General features: G+C 46.0%; 1 protein-coding gene across 1 annotated transcript in view; it reads right to left on the bottom strand.

Moving 5' to 3' along the window:
• The window catches only part of LOC125442954 (connector enhancer of kinase suppressor of ras 2-like), a 358,128-nt gene that overhangs the window by 98,357 nt on the left and 237,436 nt on the right, over positions 1–22,335 (bottom strand). The window contains exon 14 of the mRNA XM_048514758.1: positions 12,256–12,290. Coding sequence (XP_048370715.1) covers positions 12,256–12,290 — 35 coding nt within the window. The remainder of the gene's footprint in view (positions 1–12,255; positions 12,291–22,335) is intronic.

Genomic DNA, 22,335 nt, shown 5'->3' with positions numbered 1-22,335 from the left:
CCATGAAAGATGGCTGATGGGAGCTGATGCTTACAGGATGGTCTCTTGAAAAATATATCTGGGCTGCCCACTCTTTTATTCCTTTGTAAATAATGTTTATTTATTCATCTCTTTATCTATATTTCGCTGCCACCAGGAATTTAATTCCAAACCCTTTTATAATTTCCCCTGAGCTTTACAGCCGTTTTGAAGGGCTCCGTGGTTCTTAAAAAATTACTAGTGTGGGATTCCAAGTTACACTGAACAAATCCAAATTTTATTTTTATTTGTTCTTTAGCTTAAAGGCTTCAAGAAATAATCTACAATAAATAAAACCAACGTAGGCAACTTCAGCTGAGGTGACTTTCAATTCACTTTCTCCTTTACATCTCTGAGATCATCGCAGGATTTGACTCCTTTTCTAGCCTCTCACGTTTTCTACCTATTTCTTTTGGCAATTCTACTCTTCATATAACACTACAGGTTTAGCACAGATAGCCTCTCTTTTCTCAGTACACTAAGCACAAACTGACTCTCTCTCAGTTCAGCACAGAATACTGTCTCTCTCCCTCAAGTTTTGTATACACTGATTCAGTTTAGCTCAGACTGACTCCCAGGCTCATTCCACACATGCAGAATAATGCACTTTCAAACTGCTTTCCATGCTCTTTGAAGCTGTGCGGAATAGCAAAATCCACATGCAAACAGTTGTGAAAGTAGTTTGAAAACACATTATTTTGCATGTGCGGAAGGCGCCTCAGTCAGTCTCCAGCACAGACTGTGGTCTCTCTCCCAAGTTTTTACCCACACTCTGCCTCTTCCGCACATGCAGAATATTGCACTTTCAATCCATTTTCACAATTGTTTGCAAGTGGATTTTGCTGTTCCACACAGTAAAATCCAGCTGCAAAGAGCATTGAAAGTGGATTGAAAGTGTATTATTCTGCATGTGCGGAAGGGGCCAATATCATGATGAGACTCACTTTTTATTCAGCACAGAATTTCCACTCACTCTCCAGTCACCTCGCCTTCTCATCCCCCTTTCACCCACTTCTTTCTACAACTTACCTCTCATCTTCAAGAAAGCACAAAATGTTCTAAATCGTTACCGAGTTTATTTTGCATTTTGGGGTGAAAAATCCATTGGACTTGGGAAAAGGGGGTTCCTTTCCTGCTGAGAGCGGAGGAAAAGTTGTGTATGTGTGGAAAAAACACCTGTCCGTTGGAAGAGGCAAAAAAAAATAGTAAGAGTTTCAGTCTGGTGTTGGCTGAAATGTGGGGAGTCACTTAGGATGCTGGTCAGGTTGCACGCTGGGGTCATCTCCAGCCTTACCCCGCATCTCATCTCCTGAATGAAGAAACCAAATGCTACAAAGTTGCCTTAAGTCGCCCCAGCTCTCTCCTCTAAAGCTGATTCAGGTCTGTCCTGACTGCTTGTGAGAGGGCAGTCTGTCCTGGTTGATGACAGCAAACTGAAAGGTGTATCACAGGCCATCACCCGCATTCTCAGCATTTACATCAGGGGTCTGCAACCTGCGGCTCTCCAGATGTTCATGGACTACAATTCCCATCAGCCCCTGCCAATTGGCCATGCTGGCAGGGGCTGATGGGATTTGTAGTCCATGAACATCTGGAAAGCCACAGGTTGCAGACCAGAGGTGGGATCCAGCAGGTTCTCACAGGTTCCCGAGAGTGGGTTACTAATTATTTGTGTGTGCCGAGAGGGGGTTACTAATTGGTGATTTTTGCCTTAGTTACGCCCCTCCTCTCAGCAATAGCGCGCAGAACTTGAAGCAGTCTAGCAGGAGATGCACCGGCGTGCGTGGCAGCCTGTGCCTGCGTGAATTCGTTTCCCGCCCAAGGACTGGCGCAGCGGCTGCGTCCTTGCCACAGCCCCGCCCAGGAATGCCCTGCCCCGGAATGCCTGGCCCCGTCCCCGTCGTGCCCCACCCAGCCCCATTGGCGCTACGCCACAGTTTAAATCCCCCCACCATGGGAACCTGTTACTAAAATGTTTGGATCCCACCACTGCCCGCATCCCAACTCCTGAATGAAGAAACCAAATGCTACAAAATTGCCTTAAGTCGCCCCTGCTCTCTCCTCTAAAGCTGATTCAGGTCTGTCCTGACTGCTAGTGAGAGGGCAGTCTGTCCTGGTTGATGACAGCAAACTGAAAGGTGTATCACAGGCCATCACCCGCATTCTCAGCATTTACATCAGGGGTCTGCAACCTCGCGGCGTAAAACTCCAGAATGTTCATGGACTACAATTCCCATCAGCCCCTGCCAATTGGCCATGCTGGCAGGGGCTGATGGGACTTGTAGTCCATGAACATCTGGAAAGCCTCGATTTGCAGAACCGAATCGCGGATCCAGCCAGATTCTCACAGGTTCCGAGAGTGGAGATTATTAGTGTATTTGTGTGTGCGAGAGGGGGTTACTAATTGGTGATTTTTGCCTTGGATACGCCCCTCCTCTCAGCAGTAGCGCGCAGAACTTGAAGCAGTCTAGCAGGAGGTGCACCAGCGTGCATGGCAGCCTGCGCCTGCGTGCATTCGTTTCCCGCCCAAGGACCGGCGCAGCGGCTGTGTCCTTGCCATCGCCCCGCCCAGGAATGCCCCACCCCCAGAATGTCCGGCCACGCCCCCGTCGTGCCCCGCCCAGCCCCATTGGCACTACGCCACAGTTTGAATCCCACCACCATGGGAACCTGTTACTAAAATTTTTGGATCCCACCACTGTTGCAGACCCCTGATTTACATCAACAAGGCCTTTGCTCCGTGCCACACGGGCCAGGAACTCTGGCGTTTGGTAACTTCTGACACCCAAACATTCCATTGGAATGGAAAGTATTTGGAAAATGGATCAAATCCACAAAGCAGTTGAAGCCAGACCACAGTCTGAGCGCTGAACCCTGACAGTAACAGTGTCTATCCTGCAGCCTTCTGATCTGAGATGTCTCCCTCCCCTGCCTGTGTTTGTGGCGTTAGCAGCCGTCAGTGACAGAAGAGCCAGCCTGCTGCCAACTTGGCTACAGCCAATGTTCTTTCAGGGTCAGCAGCCTGGAGGGGGCCCAGCTGTGCTTGAGAAACCTCTCTTTTTTTCTCCTTTCTATCTAGTTCCTGCTGCTTTTTAAACTGGAGCCTGCTAAACTGAAATACCAATGACTCAGGGCATTTTTTAAGCAGAGAAGAGAAAAAAGGATGCATTTTGCCAGGCTTTCCCCTAGCAGAGTAGGGTTCTCAAGCAGGCTTTGAAAACATGCCTAATTTTTAGTATTGTGATGCAGAATAAAATAACATTTTTTTTAAAAAAAAATCCTATGAGGTTGCTGGAAGTTAGTTGTGACTAGACAGTTTAAAAAATGCTGAAGTATGAACTAGAATTGCTATGGAGATGACACCAAAAACGGGTCCAACTGGAATCAGGACTCCGAGGAGTCAGATTTCTGGGTTGGGGAGGGGTAGATGCACCGAGGATTGCAGGTCCCAGTCGCATATTGACACAAAATGGAGCACGGGGCAAGAAATGAGCTTTCTGCCTCTCCCTGCCCCCCCGGCAGAAAACTTATTTCCCGGGCTCCATTTTGTGCTGATATGCCACTGCTGGGCAGGTCCACCCACCACACACTCACCGGGGCTGGGAAGGGGCTGATAGACAGACCGAAGATCAAGCTGGCAGTGGCAGCAGGAACCATTGCTGCTGGCAGGTCCACAGTGGGCGCAGGAGGTGCTATGCCCCGTGGACCTGAAGCCGGTGAGCGTGGCCCCAGCACAGAGGGAGCCACCAGGCAGCGGCTGGGTTCTTGCGCTTGGCCTCTCCTGTGGCACATTGCTGCTGTTGCTGCTGTCGGCTTGATCTTCGGCCTGTCCGTCGGCCCCTTCCCAGTCCCAGTGAGTGTGGGTGGGCAGGGTCTTTTTGAAGTTGATGCAGGGATCTAATGAGCCGCTACCATGTAGCGATTCTCTGCCCCCATGTGACTAGATGGCCTCTGCCCGGGGACATGCGACCCCACGTGTCCCCATGGGCAGTACGCCCCTGGCAGGTCCCCCCTTGAGACCAACAAAAAATGGAAAGGGGTAGGGAGTTGGCAACCCTTGGGCCAGATGAGGCTATGTAAGAAGGTTATCTACAAGCCACTGCCACATAAAAGACCTTCAGAAAGCAGGATGAACTTAACTGACAGGCAAGTTGTTACAGGAACAGGTGGTCCTTGGAGTACCCTGATCCCAAGCTTTAAAGGTAAGAACCAACAACTAGGACTGCAACTTAGGGCCATCTTAATGCATGGGCACGCTGGGCAGTTGCCTGAGGGCCCCACAAGCATAGGGGTCCCATGCTAATCTATGCATGTTGTGACTTGCTGTCAATAAACAAACAAACAAACAAATAAATGTATGCATGCATAGATTTTGTAGTATGCATACATACATACATACTAACTAAACTAAACTGTAAAATTATTGGGTACAGCATGTTTTTTAAATGTTTCAACACTGATTTTGTTGGAAGAACCAATAGATATATGTTTAATTTTATTGACCATTTATACCCCGCCCTACACCGAAGTCCCAGGACGGCTTACATAATGGGGTTAAAAGCCCTGTTAAAGCATTGCAATCTTAAAAAACACAAAACATTAAAAACCACCATAAAACATCCTTTGAAACAGTCAATTAAAATATCCATTAAAAATCCCCCCTCCCCCCTCCAGCTGGCATTGATGTGCCATAACGCCCCCTGGCTGTAAGCACTGGGATGGGCCCAGCCTCCCTGCCCTTCCCCTCACCCAGGGACATTCCCCCCCCAGGTGACCTTGCCCCCTATTAATCTTCTAGGTCCCCTACTATGCCCTTGGGAATGGGCCCTCCACCTCTCACTCGGAGGGAGAGCGATGGAAAGACCCGGTAAGTGGACTCTCACTCCAAAATTGGGGTCTTCTGATGAGGGTGTCCTCCCACCGTGCCCCAGGAGCTCTATCTCATGTTACTGGTGCTAAATACCACAATCATCCATTGATTTTCGCCTTATTTTTAATGTTAACTTCTGGTTGTTATTGGCCCCTTCCGCACATGCGGAATAATGCACTTTCAATCCACTTTCACAATTGTTTGCAAGTGGATGTTGCTATTCCGCACAGTAAAAGCCAGCTTCAAAGTGCATTGGAAGTGGATTGAAAGTGCCTTATTCTGCATGTGTGGAAGGGGCCCATGTTGAGTTTATAAATAATTTTGCTGTCTGGACAGCTGCTTCCATCCACTGGAGAACTCAAGACAGCCTACATAGCTCTCCCCATCTAGTCAAGCTTCAGCGGAGAGATTGCACCAGGCACCGTTGGGTTTTATTTTAACACAGACACTTATTTTCTGGATTGACTGGAGCAGTTTATTGTCCCCACCTATGAATTTACTCCCACTCGTACTGATCTTCATTTGCTTAGCCAAAAATAACTGGGAAAAAAATAGCAATATACATTTACACTTTTATTCCTGTGAGTGGTTGTGTAAGTAGGGTCCCCAGTGCACTACTTTGCCTGGGGGGGGGGGGGGGGGGCTATAATTCTGTTCAGATGGCCCTGTTGCAACTTCAGCTGCTTTCCTAGATGTTGATGATGATATTAACAGGTTGGAGAATGCACTTTCACTTACAAACAACCGCTAAAGTGCACCGAAATTGCATTATCAAATGTATGTGAAAAGCAGCCTTCACCTCCCTTCCACTGGACAGATATTTGCATGCATGGAACGTCTCAGAGAACTTGGAATGCAGATTGAAATAAGGCATATTCTTTACAACGATAGACACTTAGGAGGCCTGGCTAAGGTACGCACAAGTAAAAAAGAGCTCTCCAGGCATGCTGCTCGTAAAGAAATCTTTATAAAACTCCAACTGTCACCTTCAAACACGAGCCCAAAGAGACTCTGTTCATTTGAAAAGCTGCCCAATGACAATTCTTCAAAATGCACACACAGGTCCTTTAAATAAATGTGCTAAAATGACAATAAGGGCAAACGTTTATGCAGTCGGTGTGCCAGGATGTTTTCTGCTCACACACTGTTAATTAGGGTAAAAATGAGAGCTTATAAAATAGTTGTTTCATTTAAACAGCACAGCAGGCCACTCGGATTAGTTCAGAGGCAAAAGCTGCGTTTGTTTCATCTACACGCGTCTTCAAAACTGTAATTTTGATTTCCCATTAAGTATATAAATTTAGAGGTGGAAAGCTCTGCGCAAACCAACCAGATTCTGGTATCCTACTGAGTTTTCATTGTCCTTGAGTGGGAGAGTCCTATCTCAAGACATGACAATCATACTGTCACCATCGAAAATAGGCCCTGCAGGGTGACTTATCCTTGCCATAGCCATAATGGACAGTTCTGGCCATCACACCATTCTAAAGGAAGTATCTGTGCTAAAACATGACGCTGCCCAATATTGTTTCAGACAATTGATCAAACTAGCACAGTGATGGCGAACCTTTTCGAGACCGAGTGCCCAAATTGCAACCCAGAACCCACTTATTTATCGCAAAGTGCCAACACAGAAATTTAACCTGAATACTGAGGCTTTAGTTTAGAAAAAACAGTTGGCTCCAAGGCGTGTGTTACTTGGGAGTAAGCTTGGTAGTAGTCGGTGGTTTTGCTTTGAAGCAACCGTGCAACTCTTCCAACGGGTGAGTCACGACCCTAGGAGGGTTTACTCAGAAGTAAGCCCCATTGCCAGCAACCGAGCTTACTCCCAGGTAAAGGATCACGCTTTAGTTCTTTGCATGAAAATCAGTGGGGTTTAACAGCGCTTAACAGGGTTACCTACACTGCTTCCCCAAAACTAGGTCTTAGGTTTAATGCTAATAATCGAGCTCACCGGCCCAGGTCAGCCTAGATGTATGTGTGTGTGTGGGGGGGGGGGGGTTACTCTGCAAGTGCCCACAGAGAGGGCTCTGAGTGCCACCTCTGGCACCCGTGCCATAGGTTCGCCACCACTGAACTAGCAGAATATTGTCTCCTGGAACTAGCCCAGGATCTCTAGCACAGAGGGGCCTTCAGAAGTGTATCGAGGGGAAATGGGGCCCAGGGGCAACACCTCCTCCAGATGCCTCCTTGACCACACCTTCTCCGCCCCCAATAGGCCACACACCTCTGAGGGCCTTTCCCAGCTGATCCTACCTGAGACTTTCCCTGGAGGTACTTGAGGTTGAACTTGCAAGCAAAAGTACATGCTCTACCACCAAGTTAGAGCCCCACTTGTGTCCCTGTTATTGCCTTATTAACACAAACCTCCCAAACAAATACGGTGTCTTTGGATGAGAAGTAAATAGAGGAACTCGGCCAAATCCTGGTCTCATGGAACTCTTGAACAGTATCGATCTCTTTTGACCATTAGCAGGTTTCAGAGGCAAAGAGAATCCCTCAGATCCTTTCAACAGAGATGTTGTGGCTTACTGCCATTAGGATTTACTTGACATTGGTTGAAGACCATTGGAAGATGCAAAAGGGCTTTGCTTCAACAGAAGACTGAAAGAAAAGAATTGCGGGGGCGGGGTGGGATGAGAGAAGTAGAACCTGCTTGCTTAGCAATCTTTTCACCTGCATCATTCTTACAAATGCCCTCCAAGGATGAAAGTAGTAGGGAGGGAAGAATGGAAGACAAGGAGCATGGAGGCAGTCATACACTGTACCTTCCAGGTAACGCTAACTAGGGACACAGAGATGGCTAAAGGTCCCAAAATGGATAGGGTTCCCAACCTGAGGGTGGGGCCTGGCGATCTCCTGGAATTACAACTGATTGTGCTGCAGGCAGGGGTCAGCTATGGCATGGTCAAGCAGTCCATGGTCAAGGGGGCATCAGGCACAGGTGTGGTCTGACAGTCCAGAGTCAAGGTAGGCACAGGTATGGTCAGGCAGACCAAGGTCAGGGTGGGCAGCAGGTACGGTCATGGTGAGACAGTCTGTGGCCAGAGCAGTCCAGGTGCTGAAGCAGACAGGCAGGTAGGAACCAAGGTTCAGAGAAACCAAACAGGAAGGCAGGTGTGTGGAGTTTCCCAGTGAAACCCACTTGTTACACCCAGACAAAACCAAGCCCAAGACAAGGCTTATATATAGGATGCCCTTGCTAATGTGGCCAGAATCCTGCAGACTTAGTCCTCCTTTGATGCCGATGCTTCTAGTTCACAGAGCCATATCAGGTTGTAATGCGAGCACTTCTCTCTTTACTACTTAGCTGCTGTCTCTGTCTTTGCCTTCTTTGCTCTGTCTTTGCCTTCTTTGTGCAGCTAGCACGTTGTTTATCTCATCTGGGGCTGCAAATGGCTCTCCTGGCTGTATGGCATCTGACTCTGTTGCTGGCTCTGCCTCAGCTGGCAGGGAAGGGCTTGGAGCTGGCTCTGCTGCTTCCATTTCCTCTCGAGGAGCCAGAACCTGATCCATAGTGTCTTCAGGCTCTGCATCCGGTTCCTCGTCTCCCAGGAGCTGGCTCGTAACACTGATCTCCAGACGAGAGAGATCCGTTCCTCTGGAGAAAACGGTTGCTTTGCAGGAGGAACTCTATTGCATTGTACCCTACTGGGGTCCTGTTTCTCCCCGAACTCTGCCCCCCCCCCAGCTCCACCCCCAAATCTCCAGGAATTTCTCAATCCAGTCTTGGCAACCCTATGAAATGCATTGACTTCCACTGCCTAAATTTAGTTTCAAAAGACCTGGGTTCGAATCCCTGCCGCCTTTTGATTCTTACTGGTGGATTTTTGGCAACACCAACACTTAGCTTAACCTACCTCATGAAGTTGGGCAGAAGAAATGGGATCACCCAGAGCTCCTTGGTGGAAGGGCAAGAGTAGAGAGACCAGATCTCCAGCTTCTTCAATACACCTTCCACTCCCCCTTTTCGTTTCCCACCAGCCCACTAAAATCCAGCAGGAGGAATCTTTAAAACGATACTGCTCCAGCAGCTCGACCATTTCTGTTGAGTACCGGGAAATAGGGGTCAGGTTGCCAGCATGCTTCAGGAACTGGGCAAAATTCTAGGACTATACCATAGAGTTCTATACCCTAGAGTTTGGCCCACTGTGATAACATATTGGCAACATGACATCAGTCGCAGGTAATCCACAGAAACGATGTTCCACTGCTACTGCAGTTCAGTGACTAGTATTGAACGGTTCAGCAACAACAACCTGCTTCTATAACTTAATGGTTTATTTTTCCAGCTTGAAAAGGAAATATAACAATACTTAAACAAAGCCCCGAAAGGAAATCTTCAGCCCAGCCATGACAGGTCTAATAGGCCTAAACTACAAAGACGTACTGGCCTACATATTGACAGGTAGGGACCAGAAAATTACACGGGCAACGGCCCGTTTTTGTTCTTTAATCTACAATCTACAAACACAATAAGAGACATCTGCCGGCTGAATAGTTTAGGGAGGGAAAGACTGAATAAATTGTGATCCTCAGAAGATATGGTCGGAGGCCGGAGTTTTCTAGTAATGTCACAATAGGTTTTAGCAAGACTGCACAGGCACTTTACAAATGTAGTTATATTAACTTTTTAATCTTTTGTCATAATCAAATGTATTTTACCTACTACTTGCTTTTTCGTGAGTTGACCTTTTAGTAAACAGTCACCGACTGTCACTCATCATGCTGGCAGGGAATGATGGGGACTGTAGTCCAAAACATCTGGAGGGCTGCGAGTTTGACACCTTGTGATAGGGTCAGGCTTCTCCAGTCTATGTAGGCCTAGCACTTTTGAAATTATTAGTAGATAAGTGAAGCTATTTTCTCTTACTCTCCTGCTTGCCCTGAGGCTCTCTGGCTTGACCTCAAGGCAGCCCACAACACTGTGCCTACATAAGCAATAATCTATTGATGACACCTCTTATTTAAATTTCATCAGGACTAATACATTCTTTGTCCTCCATAAAACTCTGGACCTGTAGTCCTTTTCAAGAATGCCTACTTCAGCTTTTCACATTTTGCTTTATTCATGCCACCAAGCCCACTAGTCTCCTCAGAGGACTCAATATTTGCCCTAAATATCTGAAAGAGCTGTTAACAGTAAAACCTGGCCTGACACACCATCCATCTCAGCCTACAGTTCGGTTTTCAATTTTTGACATTGACCATAAGAAGGAACGTAATGCTCTGAGCGTTCGATTGCAAATGTTTTTTCTTTCGGCCTTAATGGATCTATGATTGACTGCACCACCCGTTCAAAAGTGTGTTGAGGCAAAACTCTTTGAAGGGCAGACAAACCGTCAAAATGCATCAACCTCAAATTTAATTGTATGTTTTTTTTTATAAAGACAGAGATCGGTCTGCAGTTGAAATCTCTTTCAGAACATACACAAAACAAAGCCTCTCTGATACAATTAGATGCAAAAATGGGAAGATCTGTCAATCTATATTTAAAGGCAAATGACATACTTGCAGGAATGTCAGAATTATTAAGGTAATTCCCCAATAGGCAGACAGTTGAAATTAATATGCATTTAATCAAAACAACTGATTACTTGAAATGTCTGAAAACAACCAAGAAAAACAGAAGTCTTATGACACCTTAAAAGATTAACAAGTTTATACGCTGGCATAAACTTTCACAGACTAGGGCCGGTTGGTTTGGTTACCAGGCAAGCATTCATTATTTCAGGTTATTAAGGGAAAAAAATGTAAGCAGGACAGTTATAAAATGCACAAAGCAGAGGCTGAAATGCAACTAGGGCCCCTTCCGCACACACAAAATAATGCGTTTTCAAACCACTTTCACAACTGTTTGCAAATGGATTTTGCTATTCCGCACAGCTTCAAAGAGCACTGAAAGCAGTTTGAAAGTGCATTATTCTGCATGTGCGGAAGGTAAAAGCCAAAGAGACTGTTCACGGTAGCAGTAACCGTTGATCATACATCCTTCTTAGTTTTGCAAAACTAATGGCTGGAGAATCCCAGGTCCTTCTTGAGTCCTTGGGAAAGGATATCACAGAATCCAAAATAGTACCATGGTTCCAGCGTATGAGCGGATATGCGTGAGAGAGTGACAATAGGGTGTTAGATGAAAAGACGGACAGGCTTTTGTGAAACTCTGATGAGTATGGCTCCAAACAGTTGGACTTGTTGCTGTCTGGCTTCCTTGAGACTAAAGATTCCAGACAGCCCGTATCCTAAGGTGATCACAGATTCAATATTGTACGAATACATTTAAAAGACTGTCACAATCCCATTGACATCGGGACTTCCGAACCAAAAATATGCTTACTGAAAGAAAAAAAATCACACAAGGCACTGTGAGGCAGAATTTCGCGTTTTCAGGACATTAAACAAACCTGTTTACAGAGAGGACCGTTATTTCATGTTGTTGCACTTTTCAAAGCAAGATGATTAAAACTGTAGGTGGCATCTCTCAGGCCACAAGTGTTTTTGTTAACAGAAGCTCTCCAAAGAAAGAAAGAAAGAAAGAAAGAAAGAAAGAAAGAAAGAAAGAAAGAAAGAAAGAAAGAAAGAAAGAAAGAAAGAAAGAAAGAAAGAAAGAAAGACAGACAGACAGACAGACAAGGCGAACCAGACAGACAGACGAGACGGACAGACAGATCGAGACAGGCGGAAAGGCGGAAGAATGGAAGAAAGAAAGAAAGAAAGACAGACAGACAGACGAAGACCAGACGGAAAGGTAGAAAGACGGAAAGAAAGAAAGATGGAAAGACGGAAAGACAGAAAGAAAGAAAAGAAAGAAAGAAAAGAAAGAAAAGAAAGAAAAGAAAGACAGACAGACAGACAGACAGACAGAAAGACGGAAAGAAAGAAAGAAAGAAAGAAAGAAAGAAAGAAAGAAAGAAAGACAGACAGACAGACAGACGGAAAGACGAAAAGACGGAAAGACGGAAAGAAAGAAAGAAAGAAAGAAAGAAAGAAAGAAAGAAAGAAAGAAAGAAAGAAAAGAAAGATGCATGGTATTCCGAGCTGAAGAAGCAGGTTTTTACCTGCTTTACCTTAACATTCTTATGAAATCTTTTCTTTCCAAAGCTATTTTCATGTTTACAAGAGTCTTTTTAATGGTTTCAATCCTGTCCGCATTCTCCCTTGCGCAATCATCAGGTGATTTGGTCAAATGAGGCTTTGAACCATACTAATAACCTCCTGCCAGCAATCTGGCACCCATTCACACTCTCTCACGAGCACAAAGTTCTGGGGAAATGGAAAATCACAACCAAATTTTCAAAGCTCTAATTAATACAGCTGGCAGCAGCTCTATAAATACGTTCCAAGAGCAAGATGGCAAAGCGAGTTACCTTTCAGAATCTCCACCAACTGTGTCGCCCGTTCGCTGCAGAGAGGGGTAAAAAAAAAAGTGACGTTTAGCATTTGGGCTTGAAGAAGTCAAAGGAAATAAAAGTCCCCCAACAAACATGATGAAACCACGTTACCGACAGGAAAAAGAAGACCACACAAACAGCCCAAATCAGCATTTTGGTATCTCTGACGGGAAGGAAGCTGAACGCTTATATTCGGTTTGAACAATGATTTTCACAAGAATAAGAAAACACTCAGTGTAGGTAGGATGTGGAAAATGGCGGACGAATAAAACAGGCTCCTGGTGTAGTCCTAAGCAGAGTTACAACCATCTACACCACAGGTGTCAAACTCACGCCCCTCCAGATGTTATGGACTACAGTTCCCATCATCCCCTGCCAGCATCATGCTGGCAGGGGATGATGGGAACTGTAGTCCATAACATCTGGAGGGCCGCGAGTTTGACACCTGTGATCTATACTCACTGACTTCAATGGACTTAGACAAATGTAACTCTGCTTAGGATGGTACTGTACAATTTTCTGCATGTCCTCTGGATGCCTGTACATGTGACTGTGCCTGACCACAGCTGTTGCTATGATGTCACAGAATGTTCACGAATAGGGAAGGTTGTGTCACCTCAGCCCCGAGCTCTGGCAACCCCCAGGGCTCACCTTCACCCCCCAAAATGCATCCAGCCATTTCAACGCTTGGTCATTCTGGCTGGGGGTCAAGAGTACACGGCTGGGGAACGCAACGGCAAACTTCCCTGCAAATGTATTCTGCAGCAGTGGCGTAGGAGGTTAAGAGCTCATGTATCTAATCTGGAGGAACCGGGTTTGATTCCCCGCTCTGCCGCCTGAGCTGTGGAGGCTTATCTGGGGAATTCAGATTAGCCTGTACACTCCCACACACGCCAGCTGGGTGACCTTGGGCTAGTCACAGCTTTTCGGAGCTCTCTCAGCCCCACCCACCTCACAGGGTGTTTGTTGTGAGGGGGGAAGGGCAAGGAGATTGTAAGCCCCTTTGAGTCTCCTGCAGGAGAGAAAGGGGGGATATAAATCCAAACTCTTCTTCTTCTTCTTAGCAAATGTTGCGACGTGACGTCACCCCACGAGTCAGTAATGATTCAGATTACTGTGCGAACCACCTTGAGTCTCTGCGAGAAAGTCAGACTATAAATAAATACCTGAGGTAGCCTGGAACAGGGGAAGGTGGGTGCAGATGTACACACCCAAATGCCCACTGCCACAGCTGCACGCATAGAAAATTACATCTCTGTACGCTGATCTTGCTTGCTAGATTGTGGCATGTAATGAAATGCTAATTACATTGGGGAGGTGGTGGCTACGGGATAGGGCACCGTTCCCAACATTGGGGGGAGGGCATCATTCCAATCCCCTTTTTGTCCGTGGACAGCGTACAACTCAATTTTCCAGCCAGGGAGAAGGGTTTTTTTTTCTCTCTCTCCTCTCCTATGAGCTGAGCACTCAAGAAGATAACGCAGCCAGCCCGACAGCTTGAGAGCCCAAACAGGCAAGCTCTGAAATTGTCGTACCATTTGTCTATTTGCAAACACTGCTCCGACGTGTGAACAAATTTCAAAACGGCACTCTGCAACTTTTGCAAGGCAGTCGTTAGCGATCACATCAGCAGCTCGGAAGGAACTTGGCACATGGTGCGTTCCTCCTGGGTGAGGATTTCTGTATCTTAAGACTCCCGTATGTAATGGCTGTTGCAATTAACCTCTTTTGGCACACAGCGGCTATTCATCCAAGTGCATTCAGAAAAGCAAAAAATGCTCATCTCTTGAAAAAGTCTGTCGCTGCAGAAAGAGAGTTTAGGATAGTCTTTTCCTTGTTGTGGGGTCGGTTTAAGGGCAGAACTACAGCTGGTGTGTATCGTTCCAAAAATGCTTTTCCCTGATCTTTTTCAGAGCAGAAGCCCGCAGCCGTGTGGGCGGCGATTCTTCAGGGGACGCACGGAGCAAAGGCTATTTAATCCATTTCCCTCCTCGTACAATTGGCCCAGCCAAAAAATCACCACTACCAAGCTGCTTTTACCCTTCCCATGGGAAATCTACTGATGTTTCTTCCACAATACTGGTGAAAGCAGTTGTGTGTGTATGTGTGTGTGTGGGGGGGGGGGCGCTTTATGAAGGGGAAATGCCATTTCGGGAAAGAGTTAAATAGCCCACTTGACAGATTCAGAGTTTCCAATGCTGCACTCTGTTAAGGGGGAGATAGCAACAGGACCACATGCCGTTTTTGCCTTCAGGGGACCCCGCACGACAGAACAAAGTCCAAACCATGTCAAATGTACTTATTCGTAGAATTCAATCTCATGCATCTTTTGCCGTTAACAATTTGACCAGTGGTTTGCGTGAGAAAGCATCAGAGATCAGGCTCTGGAAATAATGCAAGGGCTATTCTGCTAATGTCGCACTTTCCAAACAAGGGTACGTGGATTTTCTCTGTTCTGTCCAGAACTGAGGAGACACAGCGTACTGTAGCTTCCAATTCCTTCAGCGTATTTGTACCTTCTCCAGATATTACTAATGCAGCTCTGCAAACACCGTGGTGGGCGGGGGGCAGAGGTGATTTTGGGTGGTTATATCATTGTCTCAAGAGTCTTCTGGAGTAGTGTTTTACTGATCTGTGCACACAAGCTCCCATGCACAAAAAACTTTACTGATCTGTGCACACAAACTCCCATGCACAAAAAAACTTGGACAACCTTTGCGTGTGTGTGGTGTGTGGAGGGGGAAGCTGCAGTGATTGGGAAACTCTGCCTTTTTCACTTTACCAGAGGCTGCCTTTACCAGTGTTTCCCACATCATTGGTAATGTGGAAGGCTGGGTTCATAATTTGGGATGGTGGCTCAATGAACATGTTTTACATGTCTACAAACATGTAACACGCATGTAAAACATATAGGCCATTTATGCACTTGTGGTCTCCTTCACCTTGAGGGTACATTTCCTTCAAATCTGACTCCTGGTTATACACACATTTTTCCTTTTTCAGAACTCACCACACTCTCAGATCAGAGAATTCCTGTGGTTTCCAAAATCCATTGAAGTGCCACTTTTTCACTCGCTTCGCAGGGAAAGCAAAGGTCACTACACGTTAACCTTTCTTTGAATTTTCTCCCTCCTTGGTCTATTGCTGGAGTGTTAGCCCTTGAAATTGACATGATATTTACATGGTCTAGCAAAGTAACAGTAGGCCTAAGATGGCACGCACACAGGCAAGCTCTCCAATGGAGATTTCACACAAAGAACAAGGAATTCACAGGTGAGCAAAATGGTGGATCAGCTTGGCTAGGGACACCTTTTGTGTAAACAAAAAAAGGGGGGAAAACCTACTGTGTAGCAAATAGTCATAATATGACTGCCCCAAGGAGAGAAATACATCTTGCCATGACATACATCTGAAGATGCCCGCCACAGATGTGGTTGAAACATTAGGAGCTAAAACCACCAGACCACAGCCACACAGCCTGGAAAATGCACAACAGCCCCATTGATTCTATCCATGAAAACCTTCAACAACAGATGCCTGTTTTCAAGACAGGCAAAATGGAACTTAAAGGGAAAAAAACCCAACCTTCATCTGATAGCAGCCATCAAATTTAATTATTCTGCAGCGGAAGCTGCGTCGTAGATGTGATAAATATTAATTTAGCCTGATTGCTAATAGGTTCTTTAACAAATTCTAGGAAATTTGTATTTAATTAATGAAGGTCTGACACCGCAAAGCCCCACTTAGCTTGAGGAGTCTTTCACCATGCGAGCAGCCCAGTTGACTGCAAAGGGATTGTTCTCGCAAGTGTCCTTCAAGGTTACCACGCCAGGTCCTTAATTATCATCATTTTCTGACATAACATCCTGATATTGTATTAATGGCTTGACAACACAGAACACTTCATGTGTTCCAGCAGTTAATTTGCGATTCACAAGCTGGATTAATTTGGAGGCATCTGCCAGAGATGCAGCCACAACATCTAAGCAAAATGAACTGCGCCTATTAAAGTTTCAACAAGCTGAGAGTGAAAATAGCTACAACAATAAGACAGCGGATAACAACTCCTCTTTGCGTTCAGGCAGCTCTTAAGGCTTTATCTAGTGAAGTGCTGGAATAGTTCCGACTGCCGAGCCGCCTGTCTGAGCAACAGGTTGTGTTGTTCTCCAGCAATGTGCATCACTTGCATGGATCCTGCTGTTCATCGTTTGGGAGAGAGGGGTTGTGTGGGAGAGAATCTGCTTGGCATGCGAAAGGCGCCAGGTTCAGTCCCGGGTTATTCCTGGTTGATGTGAAAAGACCTCTGGCCTGAGGCATGGGAGAACTGCTGCCGATCAGAGTAGACAATATTGGCCGTTTCCCCACTTTTAAAAATGACGTCGGTTTCATCCGGCGTGGACCTTTTCAGCACGGGGATTGTGTTCCCCGGCTTCCCCACTGCCCCGCGCTCTGCGCAGGGTCATCAGCAGCACCAGAAATGACGCGCGCTGAGGGGGCGCGAGAGCGGCAGAGTTGGGGCGGCCGCGTTGTCGCCGCCCCTGTAGTGGGGAGTGCTGCTGGACCCCGCGCTACTTGGCAAGAGTAGCGCGCAGCAAACGGTGAGTGGGGAAAGGCCCATTGATCTTGGCAGATGAATGGCCTGACTCCGTATGAGGCAGCTTTTATATGCTCCCATCATTCAGTTTACATTCAGATGTCACAACAAACCATGATTTTGATCAAACACTGGTTAGCTGTGCTGACTGAATGAATATCATCCTGCAAAGCAGGACTCATTGGAAGGCAAAAAAACCAGGATGTCTAATTAAGAACTGTAGCAGATTTCTTAGCCACAGCCTGTCCTGCCCACAATTGTCAGGATTTGCAAACCACAGTTTGTTGAGCATCAACCCCTCCCCTCACGTGGCCATCCAACCATAGCCATGGCTGTATAGGAAAGATGTCTTCCTTACTAGGAGATGGCAGATGACCAAGAAGCAAGCAGAAGTGGGGGTATTCAATGCATGAACTAGGATTTGTTATTTATGTCTGGTTTTGTTAACACCAACCACAGTTTATTGTGAAATCTGATTGAAGCCCTGGCGGGAAGACATGCAATATAATCTTCTTGCTGAAGTTAAACCAACGTGAATCTGGTCAGTGCCTAGATGGAAGACCACCTGCACTCTGCCTGGAGATCCAGAACTGAAGAATTGCATGTCAGTGGGAAGGGGAATCCCACACAAACTGTCTGCACAATCCATAATGATTCTGGATGCATGTGCCCTTCAGAGACACCATGTATAACTCATGCAAAAACTCAGAACTTTATGGTTTGCCCATCGTCCCCTTGTCACCTTGCTACATTTTAAACAAAAGACACATGAAATGAAGTCTTAGTGTATTCACCATTCAGTTTGCAACTGCATCAGCTTAACCTATTCAGTTGGCCTCTTATTGCTTCTGCACCAAATAGATCAACTGCATTTTTCATGCTGCCTTTGGAATCTGTAACATCACGACCAGCCACACGTCCAATTTTCCTTGCATCAATCAGATGTCTCAGCATCTCCTGACAAACCAAACCTCTGCTCAAAAAATCCATTGCCCAAAATTAACTTCTTGGGAAGGGAAGCCGTAAAGGAAACAGTCTGGAACGTTTTAGTCGAAGGAAAATGTTCCTGTCTTACCTGACGGGGGGGGAAAGCACAAAGGCAAAACCATGCTCAGCATCGAAATGTATTTGTAAAAGGGGAATAGGGTTCATAAAAGGGGAATAGAAGAACTGAAGCCATCTATAGTTTAATATTTTATGTATTTTAGATAAATTATGTGTATGATGTTTTAGACTTTTAATTTTGATGGAAACCGCCCTGAGCCTTCAGGGAGGGCGGTATATAAATATAACAAACAAACAAACAAACAAATAAATAAAATCCATTCTTGATACATACACAGAGCCGGCTACATTAGCATTCAAAATCATTCCGATAAACTAACCATGGGCACACATAGAAGATCATCCATACATTCAGGTATGGCTTGAATATTCCTAACAGGCACCACAACCCTGTCATCATCAAGAAAGATGCTTGTTTGATAACAAGGATGCTCCATGTACAAATTCGTGGCACTGTATCTATTAGAATTGGGTGCCGACCGGCATCATTAATCTTCCTCCTTTGATGCTTACCTTGGTAGGCTTGAAACATTTCTCCGTGGAGCTATTCTACTGTAGCCGGGCCAGCCGCCATTCTTCTTAATTATTTCTCTTGTCATGTCTATAATACATCTCAGAGGACAGAGGCAAATGCCCAGTCCCCTTCAAGAGCACAAAAGCGCCTACAGTAAGAAGCCAATCGGCACAGCGTCGTGCCACAAGCTTTAAGAGCCACACTATTAACTTTGCTTATGATTCAATAGGAGTTTCCAAGTCCCGGTGCCAACTGCACTTGGCTTTGGATCATTTGCATGGGAATTATCACAGCAACCCTCCAAAGTCACAGACTTGGGTGGACCCGTCATTTCTCTCCTGGGAAGTTCATTGCCTGTCTGTTTGGAGAACTGCCTAGAGCAGTGATGGCGAACCTATGGCACGGGTGCCAAAGGCGGCACTCGGAGCCCTCTCTGTGGGCACGCACATACAGAGTTCGTCATGTGGGGGGCGAAAGATCACCCCCCCCACCCCCACCCCCACACATCTAGGCTGGCCTGGGCCACTGAGCAGGGAGGACTCGGCTGGCGGGCCTGGTGCCTGTGCTCCGGGTGGCTGCTGCCCGAGGGGGGGGGGGTGCAGAGGAGGCAGAGATGCTAGAGAGGTTCACGTGGGACTTGCTGGAGGCTAGAGCAGGCTGGCCCCTGCTCGAATGGGTGTGGCGGAGGAAGAGGGAGCCAACCAGTTTTTTTCTAAACTAAAACCTCAGCATTCAGGTTAAATTGCGGGGTTGGCACTTTGTGATAAATAAGCGGGGTTTGGGTTGCAATTTGGGCACTCGGTCTCAAAAAGGTTTGCCATCACTGGCCTAGAGAGAGGGTTACCAGCCTCCAAATTGGGCCTGGGGTTCTGTAAGAATTGCAACTGATTTCCAGACCACAGACATCATTTTGCCTGGATGAAATTGCAGCTTCGCAAGGTGAACTTTATGGTAACACATCCCTGCCGACGAGCTACGTTGCCGCCCTAAACACTGCCTCCCCCCGGTACAGCCTCCAAATCTCCCAGCCCGGGGGTCTGCAACCTGTGGCTCACCAGATGTTCATGGACTACAATTCCCATCAGCCCCTGCCAGCATGATGGGATTTGTAGTCCATGAACTTCTGGAGAGCCACCGGTTGCAGACCCCTGTCCCAGCCAGAGTTGGCAACCCTATATCAAAATGTCATCTTGGCAACGGAAAGCGTTGATACCAACGTTGTTGTGGACGAATTTGGTTTGCACATAAACTGCTTTTCAGAGTTCATTGTGTTGCTGAAACAGCTCTGCACAACGCTGTGTAACAGATGACAATAACCAGCCTTGGGTTAAGGGAGGTCAGTTAATTGCTACTTCAGCACATATCGTCATGGTGTAATTAAAACAGCACAACCAACTAGCAGAGGCTCAGCTCTCCGCAGCTTTGATTGTAATTAGGTCCTCAATTACGAGCAGCATCTGCAAATACTTTAAAAAGCTAACTTTTCTCTTGATGGACTTATATCCTCCCCCTGCCCAAAATACATGTCCCTGCCCAACCAGCATGGGCTCAGCAGGGGTGGCAGCATGTTGTTAGGGTCATGTTGTTACGCCTGCCCAACCCTAGAGGCATACACAATTTTGTCCTATTTAGGAAATTTCCAACTGAACGGATGGTTGGGTCAAGGAGCAGAGTGCTGTGTTGGAAATTATCCTGATGTGATGGCAAAACACTGGCTCTCGGTTCGTCTGATCGACTCTAATTGACTTACAGTCGCAAGAGTTATCAGAGGTCTGCTCTAAACGATTAGTGGGAAGTTTAGGCAGATTTTATTAAACACTGGGAACAGTTCAAACTTTCTTATTACCGGTAAGTCCTTAGGGTAGTCCTATATGCTCAGCTTAATTTTCATCCATGTTATATCTATGCAGACCCAATGGTACCAGTAAGTAAAAGGTAAAGTTTCCCCTTCAGTTGTGTTTGACCCTGGGGTACCACTGAAAGTAGTGATTTCATAGGCAAGCTGTTTTTGTGGGGTAGTTTGCCATTGCTTTTCCTGGCTATTCTTTACCCCCTAGCTGTGTGCTAGGTACTCATTTACCAAGGAATGGATGGATGGCTGAGTTGACCATGAGCCAGCTGCCAGGATATCTGACCCACAGGGGGCTCAAACTCCTGACCGTGTGAGAGGCAGTGAAAGCACTTAACCACTACTCCACACGGCTCCTCCAACCAGTAAGTATAAGGCAACAAACCAGAAGGAAAGTCAACCCAAATGTAATATGCTCCCCGAAAACAAAACTTGCAGTTATATATTATTGATATAGTTCAGATTTATGTTTTTAGAATAACTGAATTTGCTTAACTGAAGGTGTACGTTGTAACATTCTAGCACCTGATCACAGGCCAAGTGCCAAGATACGATCTGAGCTAGATGCAATTGGACCCAAGGTGCATATATAACTGAGTGTCAGCAACTGGAGTGCCCCTGGATCAGTCTGGTCTCCTGAAGGCAACTGCCAAACCCTCAGCGGGCAGTACTGTTGACTGAGGTACTTACTAGCTGTCTATTGGGGGGCATATTGACCAGAATCTTGACCCACCTGTCCCTCCCATATCTGTTTGCTTCTTAAAGGGTCCTCTCCAGCAAAGCTAGTTGCTGGCTAGAAATGTAAGTACTTTCAAAATGATAGTATTGTGCCCTTGCCAAAGGAAGACAAGCAATTTTGCTGCCTCAAGTGATTACACTAATGCTTACTGACAAGTTCTAAGCCAGCAAGTGAAGATTAAATTCTAGGGTAAAGTTCCATATCAGGAAGAATGATAAAAGTGAATCCCCTCTTCTTTCACCTTTCCCTCCCTTAGAAAACCTGGTGGCACAAAAGAGACAGGATAATGTGTAAGCTTATTACCACAGTAAATTTTGCTTTCATGACTTGAGCCATGAGATGATAGATAGACAGACAGACAGACAGACAGTCAGTAAGCGAGGCCTTCTCATGTTTTTATTGAGGGGCGGGGATGATGAATAGGCCCGCCCTGCTAGAAGCTCATGTATGGGTGGTTCTTGGAATGCACAAACAATGGTCGGAAAATTGTCAGTACAACATCGCTCGCTCAGACCTCTCATACAAAGTCATGTGTTCTATTTTCCCTCTTCCGGTGGTATTCCAGTTTGAAAATAAGCACTGCTGTTTCATTGACACAAAACAGCACAACTAGCCCACACATCCAGTTAATTTCAAAGGTCACCATGAAAACCTAAGCAGGGGACTGCAGAACACTGAATGCTGCTTAAGGACTGGAATATGAATGAAGCAGGCTGATCTTCCTGCTCGGGTGACGGTGGACGGGCAGTGAGAAAGACCCAACAAACGAGCTTTTAGACAGCCATACCATCAGTTCTCTCTCAGCACTGTCATTAGCCTATAATTTATTCATATTAAGAGGCTAAATAATGTTCTTCTCCTCTGCCTCTTCATTCTCACGTTATTAATTTTAGACACTGAAAAATGGGGCTCTCACTTGGATCATTTAGCTGTCGCCACTCTCCATGTTAATCAATGAAGTAGCTTCTTTTTTAGAAGTCATTCGGGGGGGGGGGGGGAACCTGCCTAGAAAGAGTGGATAGAACTGGAAAGGGAAATATAAATTATCTTTGACCTTTTCTCTAGTTTAGGCCAAAGCTATTAAAGTACTTTGCGACCATGCGACATTTTAGTTCTGGATGTAAATACTGAAGCTTCATTTTAAATCTACGATAAAGGAACAACCACTAGAAGGCCTGATTCTAAACGTGAGCTACAACACTGGAGAATTTAAGATTAAACATGCTTCAGATTAATTTAGAATACTATAATGGATTATTTGAAATGTTGAGCCGTTCGTTTTTGTTACTGCTTTA

This window comes from Sphaerodactylus townsendi, linkage group LG13 (assembly GCF_021028975.2).
Source record: "Sphaerodactylus townsendi isolate TG3544 linkage group LG13, MPM_Stown_v2.3, whole genome shotgun sequence".
Taxonomy (NCBI): Eukaryota; Metazoa; Chordata; class Lepidosauria; order Squamata; family Sphaerodactylidae; genus Sphaerodactylus; species Sphaerodactylus townsendi.
The sequence above is the reverse complement of the archived record's forward strand: the minus strand, read 5'-3'. Positions and strand labels throughout refer to the sequence as shown.